This window comes from Ixodes scapularis, unplaced genomic scaffold, assembly GCF_016920785.2.
Source record: "Ixodes scapularis isolate PalLabHiFi unplaced genomic scaffold, ASM1692078v2 PGA_scaffold3__209_contigs__length_174095766, whole genome shotgun sequence".
Classification (NCBI taxonomy): domain Eukaryota; kingdom Metazoa; phylum Arthropoda; class Arachnida; order Ixodida; family Ixodidae; genus Ixodes; species Ixodes scapularis.
In genome coordinates, this window is record NW_024609868.1 from 51,547,929 (window position 1) to 51,563,450 (window position 15,522).

General features: G+C 44.9%; 1 protein-coding gene and 1 non-coding gene across 2 annotated transcripts in view; one reads left to right on the top strand and one right to left on the bottom strand.

Moving 5' to 3' along the window:
• Window positions 1–1,878: 1,878 nt before the first annotated feature.
• Window positions 1,879–15,522, bottom strand: part of LOC8041867 (nuclear hormone receptor FTZ-F1 beta) — a 56,035-nt gene continuing 42,391 nt past the window's right edge. The window contains exons 11-12 of the mRNA XM_042292432.1: window positions 12,454–12,706; window positions 1,879–8,994 (exon numbers count right to left, since the gene is read on the bottom strand). Coding sequence (XP_042148366.1) covers window positions 8,693–8,994; window positions 12,454–12,706 — 555 coding nt within the window. The 3' untranslated portion in view covers window positions 1,879–8,692. The remainder of the gene's footprint in view (window positions 8,995–12,453; window positions 12,707–15,522) is intronic.
• Trnas-aga lies at window positions 10,300–10,381 on the top strand. The gene has a single exon. It is a non-coding gene; the product is annotated as a tRNA-Ser (tRNA).

A 15,522-nucleotide genomic window follows, 5' to 3' on the forward strand; every position in this document is an offset into this window, starting at 1 on the left:
ATATATTCACAGGGCAGAAGTTGTTTGAAGCTTAACCAGACAAAAGCAGCTCACTGAATTTTTCAAACCTAAACAAAAATTCGCCTACTAAACACGAGAGCTGCCCCCAAAAAAACTTTCAGCCTTTCCACTCTGGTGAAGAAGGAAGACCAACGAAGCTGTACTATGGTCAGACGACCTCAAGAACGACTTTTTGGACGACCTTAAAGACCGACGACCAGTTCGCGCTTTCCACTTTTCCCCCGCTTCCTCCTCTCCCCTTTTCTTCCCTGTCCACCGTTGCCTGTTTCCTCAGGCAGAAGATCCTCCTCACCCCCAGGGTGAGGAGGATCTTCTGCCTTGCAGAATCTCGAGTCTGGTCGTCGGCCTTTAAGGACGATGTATAGGACGACCTCGAGGACGACGCCCAGAGGACGACCTCAGGGACGACATCTAGACGACCTCAAGGACGACGCCTAGGACGACCCCAAGGACGATTACGAAGACGTCTAGGATGACCTCAAGAATGACTTCTAGGACGACCTCGAGGACAACCTCTCGGATGACACCAAGGACGACCTCAAGGATAACTTCTAAGACGACGTTTAGGCCAACCTCAAGGACGACGCCTAGAGAAATTCAGCCTTTCCACTCTGGTGAAGACCAGAGTGGAAATGTTGTCGCCATCTACGAACAAGGCCAGCAAGCCGATTGTCTGGTTGCCGCCGTTGCTCATAGATGGTGGTAGCTGTCCAGAGTTTTGTGTCGACATATCTTTGTGGGGGACATGATCCTGGGGAAACTAGCCGTTAAGTAAAACAGCCCAAAAAGTGAAAAAAAGTATGTATGACTCCAGCAAGGTTTGAGATCAAAAGAATAAATCGAAAAGAGATACAAGACCATACAAAGAAAAATATTCAGATTGCATCGTAAAAGCATTACGACTAAATTATGCCGAATCCTGGACAGAAACTCACCGGACAAAAGCTAACCGGATTTTTCAGCGGACAATAGCTCACCCGGAAAAAATTGTTTGCTTTTCTACACGAGCTCCAATAACATGACAAATTAAGCAGCGCATTCTATAAAAGCAGCTTTGTCAGGCGGTTCTGAAGACCCTTCGTTGCCTTCCAAACCCTCTTTACCAGGGGTTCACCATGGCGTGATTGCAGCAAAGCTACCGTGACCAACACTTTATCCTGTTGAAGACTTTCGTTCAGCCTCCAGACACTTGGATGATCATGTCCCACAAGCTCGTGGAAGCAGTTATTTTACCCTTCACACTATAGTTATTGGTCCCGTCCTCGTCAATTACTGTGGCCTTGTACATATTCCACACCCCCAAGGAAAATTTTGGTCATCGTCGGAGCACGGTCATCCTGATCGAGTGATCCACTCGTAGGGAAAATCCCAGCACCTCTAAAAGTTTGATCTTGGTTTTTAATTAAACAGGTCCAAAGCATATACTTTTCAAAGGGCTGTTCATGTGAACCCATTTAGCCCACAGTTTAGCCCAGCCCAATTTAGCCCAAATAAATTTTATTAAACTTATCAAAAAAAAAAAAAAAAAGTGAGCTCCGGTTTAGGTTTGCCAAAAGATAGGCAAGCTCCTGTCCTTTTACCAAACATGCCGTACTAGTAATTGCAGACTCCCGGACCAATAAAACTATGCTCAACACAACCTGTAAAACTTTATTTAGATATCTGGCTTCAAAGAATATCTTCTAGAATGGCAGTTATCTTTAACCTGCATGCTGTTTGCACAGCCCGTTTTATGCCGAAAAAAATGTTCCAATTGGCAAAATAAAAAAAAGGTGAATTTTTGTTTGGTGTTGCTGAAAAAGGGTGAGCTTTTGTCCGGCCTTTTAATATCCAGAAATAGGAAGAGGCACACAACACTTACTGCAAAGCAAATCTTTATTAAATTGGGTTAGGCCCCACAGTATACAAACTATAAAAAGGTCCAGAAAATAAGTGTGCCTCGCAGCACAGCTCCTAAATTTGTTTGCCTCATTTTCTTTCCTCTCTCTCTCTCTTTCCGCACTGTTATTGTTGTTATAAAAACCCAGGGGTGGTGGTGGTGGCATGTCACTTGTATATACAGGTAAAAAAAAAAAAAAAAAAAAGGATGCAATGGTTATCCCCAGAGGATGAGGTATGATGGGTCTGAGAGTCTATTTTGATTTCTGATACACTCTTTCGCTTTCACTTATGAAACCTTAACCACACCACAACCGACAGTATGCGTCAATTAAGAGTAGAGAGGGTGACGGAAAAATTACGAAAAATTACACCACAGGGACAACACACACCACTTTTGTAGCATAGACAGTTTCTGACTCGGCATCTCTTCTTGCTTAGAATGTGACGCATCCACTGGTCAAGAGAAGAATTACTGAGAAGGCAAAATAAAAAAACAGCAGCAACATTGAGATTCACACTTCTCAAAGCATGATGTGGGTGTTATGTGTAATGTCAGAATGCACAACATGTATTCTCAACAGAAATATGCAATAAGTTAAAAAAATGATGACCAAAGTTTAGCTCTAGCAAAAAAAAAAAAAAAAAAAAAGAAACCCAAAGAAATATTTACTAGTATCACATCCATGTGTCACGAGCATTTCAAACACTCCAAACATGCACGCACACGTTCACAGATACAAAAATGTGGCACCGTAGTCGTAGAAAAAAAACGGATTCCTCTAGCACCGTATATATTCAATCGCTTTCTCGTCTCCTCCTGCACATTTTGCATAAATCCCACCATAAACACTTTTACTAGAAAACACACCTATCTTTCGTTTACTAAAAACCACCGGGACAGTACTTGTTTTTCTCTTCGTCACTGGGATTGTTGACGCCAAAAAGATACAGTCTACTTTGCACGCTAGCTCCCCATCTCACCAGGAAAAAGGCTCCAAAGGGCAAAAGACGGTCTTAAATCAGCAAACTGACGCAACTCACATATGGACTTTTTGCTGCAAATTGGTGGCAGCGACAGGCAAGCCACCTGCCATTTCCTCACGCGTTGTTTTCTGCCAGAAGTCTTGCGTAACGAGTTGCTCGAAATAAACGCAATAAGGGCACAACGTATGCTGACAGTGCATCCGATACTTTCTCCAAACTCCACAACCAAACAATGTATGCAGCGAATAACCTGATTCGAAGTGCCTGTTGCATGCTTGGAACCGAGACGCGCAAATACTCTACTCTCCAATTGTCGGCAACTTTCATAAAGTTTTCCACACGAAAGGATCATTGTTTTTCTCTCGCGTTTAAGACACAGCAAACATGGTCAATGCCACTCTTCAAGAAAAAGACAAAGGTTGTGAAAAGCTCACCAAGAAAAAGAATTCATAAAACCCAAACCGACACAACCGAAGAGTACCTAGGTAGCAAAATATAACGAAGCAGGAAAAAGAAAAAAGCTGAAATGTGCTTGTCGCGGCAATAACCCATCAACGGGCAGGAAAGTGGTTAGCTGCCTCTGTCGACAATACTGGATGCACCACCTTTAAGCCAAAAGAGCAATGTGAAAGGAAAGCTTAAAATTAACAAGTATGGGGCTCAACAAATGGAACGCCCCTGTCAAATCTGCTAAAACATTCCAAAAGGTAGCCGCTTTTAAAGCCACTTCGCTCCTTCACTCAGATCAGTCACGAAGGAACCGTTTAACGGCGGAGCAGGGTGGGCAGGCGTTTCAAAAAGTCACAAATGGTCTTTTCTTTCCTTCCTGGCCAAAGGAATCTCCGTTCTCCCTCACAAATGTAAGACACGGTCGACTTCAGAAACAAAATCAGCTCCGTAAAGAACTCTGAAGGACCGCAAAACACCGCAACATTCCAAATCAAACCCCTGCTTTCGAATGAGCGATCTGGGCAACTCCATTACAAAAAGTAAGGCGTGCGAGACAATATTTGTCCAAGCAGCTAGTCGGTGCCATTCGGTGAAAATTTCATTCGCTCTAACGTGTGCCGTAAAGCGTGTTTGGTGGAGCTTTGAACAGTTTCACAGGCCGGCGGACAATACAATGTTTCAGAGTTTCCACAACCTGACACACATGCCAGACACAGTGCTAGTATAGACCATTCCAACAGGCACCTTGGTCCACCGAGCTGTGGAATGCAATCCAAGCTTGCAAGCCAGCTGTTTTCTGCAGAATATTGGTCGCCACGCAAGCGTACATGACCCAGTGACACTGCACCTGTAGCTTCGGTAATAGTATGCATGTGCGAAAAGTAGATTGCAAGTTTGAAGTGAATTCAAAGCAAAGTGGTTTTGGCCGCATATTTTCTAATCGAATATCGTATAGTTTCAAGCCTTTCACTACCGCTGCACCATGCACAAACGAAAACCCACCTATACTTGTGAAGGTTACTCCCAAGCTTCCACTTGTCCATTCCAAACTGAAGTGAATTTTAATTTAACTATAATTATGAACTGTGGCGTGTGAACGACAAATTTGTAGCAACTATCCTAATTGGGAAGATGTATCAATCCGCTTGTTATATGTAAATAACCTTTATATATAAAATTTGACCAAAAAAAAAACAACAAACATGATTGATGAACACGGGTTGTCAAGACATTGCAGCCTAACATATACACATGCATAATCAGGGCGAGTTAGGCCCGTTGAGTTTGCTTCTCACCGAGCACGCATGCACTGCAGTGAAGCAACATCTGTAAGGCCCGTGAGCTTCGTAGGTATTGCTTCCCCTAAGAGCACGAATGCTCGGTGAGAAGCACACTTAAAGAGGCTAACCTGCCGCGATGAACACTTCGAAAAGTACAGATATTGCGGTTCATCTCGAAGCGAATTCGAATAATGTGTTATTCTAAATGACAATTCGAATATTTGCATACTCCCAGCTAATAATCACTGGAAAGGTGTACAAGCGAAACAAACATTCAGAAACCTGACTTAGATTTATCGAACATACACATAAATATAGAATAAAAGTAAATTCTGCAACTGCAATCTCCTTGCGCGAGGGCTTTGGTGCCCGTCACGAATGCCTAGCTTTCGGTTTCCAAGTAGCTTTAAAGTAGGTGTCTAGGTCTAGTCAAACTGCACAGATTACGGCACAATTCAATGACCACCTATAGTCCGTCGGCCTGTGAAAATAAGAAGCGACTTCTGCACCAGAAACACTTAACAGACATGACCTATACCCACATACAGCGACAGTATTCCACAAAAACAGGAAAAAAAGAACAGTGAATATCGGAGAATTTGTTCAACTGACACGTTTCAGACAGGGCAGGGAGGGGGTCACAGACCTGGGGGCAGCATGGCCCCACATGAAGGAAGGTAATATGCACTTTGCATGCAGCAGCCACAGCATGTGCCTTGCATAAACTGTGTGTGATGATCCAGACCGTAGTCCTACTTCTCCATAACGCCTGCCCAGAATGACTTGGTCCCAGATGACGGGGAAAAAGTGTGGTGATCGATGGATACGGGACTGGCAGGTAAGGCGGGGGAAGGCCTGGATTGATGACTTTGAAGAAATGAGTGTGACGGACAGCAGTAAAAAAAGATTATAAAAAGAAACGCAACTACAGATGGTATTCTGCATAGATCCGGTATGAAGACATCTCGCCATCCTACACTCGCTGTACAACCGCAGAAACAAAACCTAAAAATTGCTAATACTAGTCCGAGCGACCATTTGTAATGTCTCCTCTCTCTCTTGCGACCATACACTCCTCTTCGAACCAACTTATGTACAATAAATACAACTTAAAAGTTTTGGCTTGCGACCGCTTCCGGTCGCTTTCACGAGGAAGCAAAGAGTTTCGGAAAGAAGTGTGGAACGAAAAACAAAAACGTAGACAAAAAACAGACATGGACAGCTGCGATTGGTCCTTGCACACGCGGATGCGCATGCGCAAACTGAGGAAAGCTGCGTACGAGAGTCACACGGAAAAGTGTTGATCTCCAACTCGCAAGACCCCAAACAGTGGTTAAAAAAAAAAAAAAAAAAGGCCTGCACCTTGTTCCGCTCTTGCAAAAAAAGGCACCCCGACAGTGCGGGAAAACACAAGTTGGGCCAAAAGACACATAGTCGCGGTTCCACCGAAACAGCATTTTAAAATATAGCGAGTATCCCTTTCTACCACCGCGGAAGAATTCCTTGATTGGGCAAGTTTCACGTGAAATGCAGGGTTCGAGGATGACTTCACAGAACCCTGTTGTTGCACTGGGATGCCTGTTACATTCGTTCAGGCGCCGCTGTAGTCACCGACAAAGTGAGAATGGTGGCAAATCTCTTTATGATGCTTAACCTCCAGTATGCGCGCCTTGCCTTGGGTGCGCGTGCATGCTGCAGGCTCACGACGCTTGCACTGGAGACGGGACACAACTGAAGGGACCTCTCTGCCGTACTTATCTCGTCGGTGACCACAATGTGCCTTCCGTAAGTTTCGCTCGAGGGATTACTGGAAATGTTTAAATGCACCTTGCGTCTAGGACACTCTCTTGCGGATTGGGTCACCCCGTATTCCTCCCAGCAAGTGGTTGTGTCTGCTACGTGACAAAAGCATGTGCGAGGAACGAGAGTGCAGTCATAAAAAAGTAAAAAGTGCAAATCCTGCTGGTGCATTTGATGCAAGCTCAAATGTGCAGGAGCTTTCAAAACGTGCCTGCTCAGCTTAACTCTGCGCTTTACGTTCTTCTGCAGAAGTCCTCACAGTGTACAAGATTGTTTTGGCGCACAGTCTCTCCTGAAAATGCGACGTCATTGGCACCGGATGCGATTGGTGCAATGTGCAGAAGCAGTCGTGCTCTGCGCTTTTAAGGTGGACTGAATCTCGCACGAAACCACTGGATGGCATGCTCCGTACTTAGAATGGCCTAAAAATACTTTGAAAAACGGGGAGGTGAAGGGGAAGGCGACCGGTAAAACACCGGTTTGTGCGCCGTTGGCCAGGTGGTAGCGTGCAAGCAACAGCGTCTAAACTAGGGTGCGGGGGCTTTCCGAGGCACGCACACTCAAACCTAGGGGACGGTAGAAGATAAAAAAAAAACAGGTGGGGTGCAAGAGTGGGGAACGTAATTGCAACTAGCTCAAGCAAGTGAGCATAAAACACCGGGACAAGGCAATAACAAATAATATGAATTAAAAAGAAAAGAACTTGCTAACGAGGTTTTAAGTTGTGTGACGGCAAGAGGGGAAAAAAATTGTGTACATAGAATTTTAAGCAAGGAGGGGGCAGAGAAGTTTTGGCACGAGCTAATGTACATTACATCCTATACACAAGTGTAAAAAGGTGTCACTTTCTCTTTCTGTCTGGTATCTTCACCGAGAGGAACGCTGCAGCAGCGAGTGGAAGGAAAGCGCGGACATAGCTTCGGTTGCCACGTGATTCCAGACTGTACGAGTATTGAGAAATGCTGCCTGGGGATCACCTAGGGCAGAAACTAAGAACTGGAGATGCGGGAAACCTCTTGCGTTCCGTCGTGTCAAGTCAAATGGGCAGATGGGAAGGTGTGCTACCCGCACAAGCGTGGTACGCCTAAGTACATTCACACACAAAAACAAATTGGAACTTGTAACCAGGGAGCATGAAGAACTCTCGTTTTCCTCCTATCACAGCAGCTCCCTGTACTGCGAGGTTGAATGCACGCGGGCCGCAAGTGGTCCACACGAGACGGCGGAAGGAATAGCTGGGCCTACGAAGGCGTGCTGACACAAAGTGGACGGTGCAGAAAACGGTAAGTGACGAAAAAAGGTTAGGGGCGCGTGAAGTAGACAAGCAAGGGACGAGAGGATGAAGTCACGTTTCAGAAAAGAAAATCCTCGTTAACACTCTGGACAGAGGTACATCTGGCACTGGTTTATCGTTTCTTTACTTTCCAAAACCAGATAGTCTCCCAACTTTCATATTTTATAAAACTTGTAGTCTCCCAACTTTTATATTTTATAAAAGTTGTTTTTAAATTAAGATGTCACGAGGGAACCAGATGCCCCACGGGGTGGGCCAATGCTCGATAATCGTGTCAAAAGGTAAATGTCTTAACTCGGTGATGTCAAAGAATCAACACACTCTTTCTGTACACCATAAGTTAAGTTAAGAAGAGAAAAAGATGGCATGGGCAACAAAAAGCTACAAAGAGGAAACCACGAGCACTCGCGCATTTCACAGGCGAGACTAAGAAAGCATCAAGAAACAACAACAATCGGCGCGAGACGACACGCGAGCGGAAGGAAAGACCTAAAACGGTCACCAAAGCAATCGACGGACAGAAGCCTTTAAAAGGGAACACTCCAAGCAGCCGAATGCGCAGCCATATCACTTAAAAGTCATCCTTTGTATCTGCCTCCCGTGAGAAGAGATGAAGAAGAAAAAAAAAAAATGGCAAAGGCCACCACTCGGAAAAAAGAAAAAAAGAGATCGCCGAGCCAACGTCATCAATACTTGCTCTCTGCTCTCTTCTTGGTTGAGTCGCGATGCGGAGACGATGGTTCAGGACCAGGGGCACCTTGAGGGGGGTGGGGACACGAAAACGAGAACAGTGGCACCGTGGAAGAAAATTAAAAAAAAAAACTAGAAGAACCGAAAAACGACAGACATCGGAGCATGCTGCAAAGAGCCGCCCCATTCGAGCATTTAGAATAAGAAGGGTCCCGCACGGAAGGCACACCATAGTTTGTGGCAGCGCACCATGCCATGCGCCTATGTACACCAGTGTTGCTCGTAGCCCATCTCAGTGGTCCCCCCGCAACAGTTCGAAGAGCAGGTTGAAGCTGGGAGCCTGGGGATCGGCAGCAGCGGCCGCAGCCGAGGCCGAAGCCGCGAGGTGAGCCGACGAGGAGGCGATGCGTCTCGAGGCGGCCAAGGATTCCTTGCTGACTTGGCAGGCCCTCTCGAGCTCGGGCACGCACAGGAGCAACTCCCCAAACTTGGAGGGCTGCGTCGGGTAGTGGGAGATGGTGTAGGCCTGTAGCGCCTCCAGCACCTGCTTCTTGCAGGCAAGCACTTTCTCGGGCTCCTTCAGGCCGCTTGCGTCTGCCAGGAGGGAGCGAGGAAAGAGAAGAGGAAGAGAGAGAAGATGTGGTTAGTTATTACCCTAAAAGTGTGTCTTCCGCAATGTGATGAAAGCACATTCAAATGCAAGTTTTAAGTGTTCGCCAAGTAGTCCCAAAAATGAAAGACATCTAGTTGACGTAACTTAACCCTAGACAGGCAAGGAAAAGACAGGCACGTAAAAGGAAGGGACAACACACGACATCGCCGAAGACGTCGTGTGCTGTACCTTCTTTTTAAGTGTCTTTTTTCTCCTTCCCCGTCTCGTGTTATGTCGACTTTTCACCAGCTGGCCTGCACACTTGCCTTTCTTTCAAATGCACAGAGTTCCCGATCTCAAGACTATACTGCATGCTTTTGGAAACTTCTATACAGCAGGTGCAGGCGATTTTTATAACTATTACAAGCTGTGTCCTAGATGAGATGAATCCCCTTTGCTCCACAGCCCTCCCATCGAAAAAAGAAAACCAATTTCTGCTCGCTCGTGCAGCCGTGCGAGCGCAAAAGTAATGTTTGGGATTAGGCGATGCGAAGTAGCGATCCAAAACAACATTCTTGTCATCTGTCATGCGTGAATTTAATAATACACCTGATGGCTTTGACCCAAGCCGACCGTGGCTAAAACTCTGACAAATCTCGGATGCTTACGGGACACTAAAAGCGCCAGCATTTCCACCTATTGAAGTATTTCCCCTCGTCGCCACACCAGACTGTCGTGGTGACAACAGAACCGTAGGCCTGCACAGATGCAGATTGCAGGAGGGGAAGCAAGCTTCAGCCTTTTGTAGCAGGTCCGGGAGCAGCAATGGTGCCCCTTTGGAGCAGCTTTGAAGCAGTAGGAGTTCTACTTTGGAGCAGCCCAGGAGCCAGAAAGGTCGAGTTTTGTAGCAGACCTAGTATATGTTTCAGTATTTTTATGTTATGGATATTCAGCCCAAAAAACGGGATGGACGATTTATCGGGGGCGGGTGTTCATACGAGACTTTACGGTATACAAAATTTAATGCGAGCATATTTTGCACTGTGCCCCCTCCCCCCTAAAAAGTGAAATAAGAATGACCGCATCTCCATGTGGTGAATGATGTTGATTGGGGCGAAGCTCTGGTGGTGCTGATGATACTGATTTTGTTCATAGGTAGTGCTGATGCAAAGTTTAACGCGATTATATACACATTTGGCCGCAGCACACTCTCCTGTATAGACGTTGAGTGGCTACATGCAACGTTTCATCCATGACATCTCCAGCCCTTGAGTTAGTACCACATCTCAGAGCCCCCTACTGGTCCCGCAGTCGTGGCCGAGTGGTTAAGGCGATGGACTAGAAATCCATTGGGGTCTCCCCGCACAGGTTCGAATCCTGTCGACTGCGCAAACATTTTTCCTTTTTTTAAGAAGACAGATGGGATGGCAATCGATGTGAGCACGGATGCCGGACAAGACTAGACCCTAAGGAGCTTCGCCCCTAAAAGTGAACGACGAATTGATGTCCTAGTACTTCTGACAAGGCCACATACGCTATGTACCATTTTCGGAGATCAGACATTTACACGCTGTTGTTGGCTGAGCTGTGGCACTGACGGCACAAAGCAATGTGCCCAAGCCAGAGCTTCGAAGACACTGGTAAGGGGAATGGAAATAAACCCCCAAACTATTATTGTACGTCTTGTTCAAGGGCCAATGAAAAGAAAAAAAAAATGTTTTTTTTTAACAATCTGGTTGGTGTGACAAAAAATAAATTTCACACAAAAAAAAAAAAAAAACTTTTTAGAGCAATATTGACGGCATGAGACACAATTTAGTAGTCCCCTCCTTTTCGCCTGTTTTCTCTCTCTGCATTTCGGGCGCATGGAGGAGAGGTGGATCACCTTGGCCATCACGTTGAGGTGGAGAGAATGTGTGACCATCTCGTTGAGGTGGAAAGAGTGTAGACCATTCCGGGACGTCAAAGACTTTGCACGCAGAATTTAAAATAAATCTTGTGCCAATAATATTACTCTAAAATTTTTTTTTTTCGCGTAAAATTTATTTTTTGGCAAGTGTGTTCCAACTAAGATGTTTAAAAAAATGTTTGTTTTTTCTTTTTAGTGGCTTGTTCATCTAAATTTGTCCAGATAAAGTATATTTCTGAACAACAATAAAAGCATTTACTTTTCCTCGCGTTCGAAACGGACGACTTGAACAACCAACTTGCGCAGTGTTCTCCCATGTGCTGTTGGCGCTTGGCGGCTCATCAACACGAGACCACGAAACAAACAAAACATTGTCTATTTACTTGGTCTGGAATAAATCATGATCCTTCTTGTTAGATGAAAATAGGCACTTGGCACCTGTTTTCATCGAATGAGAGTCAAGGCCTATCCATACAGGACACTACAAAAATCGTCAGGCGACTTGACACCGACGAATCGTTTAACGCTCAACTTCCAACCAATATCTTTTTTTTTTCTTTTTTCTTTTTGCCAGGGGGAATGTCTTTTTTTGGTAAGTCTTACTCGTACCCTCCACAGCGGCCTTGATCTGCTCATCACATGGGTCCGGAGAGCCACTCACATGCTCTGTTGGCTGTTTGTCTCTGCCGTTTTTCAAACCCGAAAACGGCAAAGGGAATGACACAAAGGTGTCATACCTTTTCCCTGCGGGAAGCAAAACGCAAGCTTCGACGCAGGAAATTCCCAAATCCACCCAAAGCCAAACCTCTTTGGCCTTCCAGGTGAGGCAAAGTCAGCGAGGTCAGTGTGCCGCAGGAGAAAACCAGTGGCAGGTGGCATTGTGACGTCAAATCTGACGAGCATTGACGTAAAAAAAAAGTGGAGGAGGCGAGGAGAAAAGTCGTGGTGTTGCCTTGCCCACAAAAAACGTTAGGCGACACAACTCCTGCAAAAATCATCAAAATCGAAGCGTCCGCTTCAATTTTGACTATTTTTGCAGGAGTTGTGTCGCCCGTCGATTTTCCTAGTGTCCTGTTTGGACAGGCCTTCACCTGCTTTGACACTGACACCACCACATCAATATAAAAATTAAAAAAAAAAAAAAATTTTTTTTTTGGTGCAACATTTGTCCTTGGGAGCAGGATGACGCAGAAAAAGTAGATTGGCACACAATGGCGCAATTGGCAAAGCGCTTCCATCCCCGAGAGTATGCAAATGGAAAGGCCAAATAGAAAACAGTTCAACAACGACAATCCCGTCGCAGGTCTGAGCACAGCCAATGTTACGAGTTGATGCGGCCTATCGTGCAGGGCCAAAAAGCGCAACGTCACAGCGTTCGTTGCCCATCTGTACGTGTACTGTCCTTGGCTAAGCCCAACTATCGCAGTGCACACGCCGTGACCTTGAGCGTTCGGTCTACGCATCTGTGCTTGTATACGTCCTCTAGCCACTGCCCGCACTCGTGGCGGAACGAAGTAGAGAACCCCGGCACCATGCAAGGGCAGGGACCCACCGGAGGTGAGCAGGATGATGACCTTGAGGCAAACAAACTCCCGCTGGTCCACCTGCAGCCGCCGCAGTAGGTCCGTGAGGCCCAGCATGCGCTCGATGACGGGCCCCATGCCAAGGTGCCGGGCCTGGCCCAGGGTGACAGACTTGCCCATCGACACCCGGATCTCGTTGGGGGTGCCCGTCGACCGGTAGCAACAGCTCAGCAGCAGCAGCTCGCACCACGAGTTGATCAGCAGCGCTATCTGGTCGTCCACCTGGGGATGCCACCGCTCCAATGAGCCGGACGCGCTCAAAGCCGGGTTTGTATCGCGCTTGGTTCCGAGAGGAAGCCCACGGGAACGCGGGTCTCAACTCCTCGGTCACCGTCGTTATCTCCACCAGAAGAGGCTATAAACTAACCATGTCGTGGAATAGACGTGCGGAGGAGCATAAGATGTTCTCAAAGTATGGTTTGAAGACACAATTGTCAGGCTAATTAATGTGGGTCGTGCTCAAAGAAGTTGACCCCACACCTAGCTGCCCTTTCTCTGTGCATACTAATCCACATCCTTCTCCAGCCACACTGAGTTAAGGGGGGACATGGGTCTTTGGAGCCAAAAACTTCGTAAAACTGCATTCTTTTGAAAACGGCGATGGCTGTTGTTCTTCTGAATCTACCAGGCTTCTAATTTCGTGGATAAATATTTGAGCTATAAATCAATTTATAATGTCTATACGGGCTGAATGTGCATTAAAGTTGACTCTAAAACATTGTTTTCACATAACACAATTTTCGAACTCATAGAAAATTTGCAGAAAGGATATCTCAGCATCTAAAGCAGTCAGAAATATTATCTTTCTTGAAATGTGTTGCTAAACGTGTGAAGCATACAATGTTGAGAGCAAATTTTTTAATATGTCTTTAAAATTTTTTATTTGATCTTTTGTTTTATTACTTGTTAGCCTTGCATTGAGCACTGAACTTCAATATGTTGTGAAATCACTAATAATTGGTTTATGTTAAAAGTACCTCCAACATTGTATTCTTTACACTTCATAGTATCTGGCCATGTGTTAAAAAGGATATCTTGTTGAGCAGTTTTTTCCCTATCATTCCTCCAAACAAAGGCAGGCAAGTTTTAATTATCTTCAGGAAAATTCTACTGACTGAGGAAATTAACAGATATATGAAATCAGCACAAAAAGCTGAACAAGCGTGTATAGTTTCGTTGAGTTTGGTCATAAAATAAGAAAAAAAGCTCCAAGACCAGTGTTCCCCCTTAATTAGGGTATGACAGCTTCAAATAGAATATTTTACTTCCTTTTCTTTCTTTCGATTTTTCCTTGTTCATTTCTGAAAATACAAGAGCACATTACAACTCACAAATGTTCAACATAATTTTCTCGAAGTAATGTGATATGTTGCATTTAAATGAGTTACTACAAGTTAAAACTGAGATAAAGAGAAACTCCCATTTATATTTATACTATATCATGCCTGCCCTTCAGCAAAGTTTCTGGACTCTTCCACAGCCAATTGACATACCCCAACGATTTTAAATTGAACCGCATTCCTCTCCTTGTGCGAGGGCTCCACGGCCCAGCCTGTTAATGCACTACGACACAACAGCACTAAAAGTAAAAGCTTGCGAAAAACCGCAAATACCTGTACGCGTTCACAGGATCACTACCATGCGACGCACAAATTAACGACCCTTGGTTACTGGTCATAAAGCACCAGCATAATTATCCCTCTAACCACAGACAAAACTCTTTGTGTTCTAAGAAACGAAGTATCTTGCGTACGTTAAAACAACCACGCAATTGGAATTTAGTAGGGGTGTGCGAATACTCGCACATACGAATTCAAATCGAATAGCAAGTTCCCGAATAATTCAATTCGCGAATCGAATTCCTAGTATTTGGTCACTCTAATATTCAATATATTTGGCCAAAAACGCGTGGTCGGTGCGGAGCTCACAAAAGAGCCGTTTTTTCTGCCAATGTTAGCGCCATGATGTTAGACAGACCATGCGAGAAACACCTATTGGTCTTACCATTCAACAAAAGTCTAACGTACAGGTTAGAAAAAAGGAAAGTAACAAACGCCACAAACTTTAAAGCACGCAGATTTACTCATGATCGTGACACAATCTAATCTTGAATCACAACCAAAACATCCCGTCTGCACCGCTTCCAGAGAGGAATTGTTGGGAGGCCAGAATTCCGAGCCATGCCTAATTCTTTTCATGAGTAAAGCCCCTCGTTTCAAATTAAAGTGCCGATGTAGAACACACTTGCCACACTCACAAAAATCGGCGACTGCAAGATCACAAAAAGAAAACCACGCTAGTCACGCGATAAAAACGGCCGACTTGTTGTCGTCGTTCTTTTGGAACCGCAAGCCGCAAATTTTGATTCAAAACGAAACGGAAAAATAGTGTGCCTGGATTTGAAAGTTTCCAACAGTTCGATAGCTGCATTTGAATTATGAACTGCGAGAAGGAGACGGAAAGACAAAAGTGTCAATCGAACAAGCGTCGTCGCTCTTCCGTTTGCTCGCCTTCTTTCCAAGCGACAACATGACACATGCGCACTTACAACCAATCTGCGCAGGAGCAGTCTCCGTGGTTTCAGTTTCGCTTGCTCCCTCTTTTAAGGGGGGACATGGGTCTCTGGAGCCAAAAACTTCCTAAAACTGCATTCTTTTGAAAACGGCAATGGCTGTTGTTCTTCTGAATCTACCACGCTTCTAATATCGTGGATGAATATTCAAGCTATAAATCAATTTATTATGTCTATGCAGGCTGAATGTGCATTAAAGTTGACTCTAAAACATTGTTTTCACATAACACAATTTTTGGACTCGTTGAAATTTTGCGGGAGGGATATCTCGGCATCTACAGCAGCCAGAAATATAACCTTTCTTGAAATGTGTTGCTAAATGTGTGAAGCATACAATGTTGAGAGCAGATCTTTTAATATAAGTATAGAAAATTTTTTATTTGATCTTTAGTTTTATTACTTGTTAGCCATGCATTGAGCACTGAACTTCAATATGTTGTAAAATCACTAATAATGGGTTTATCTT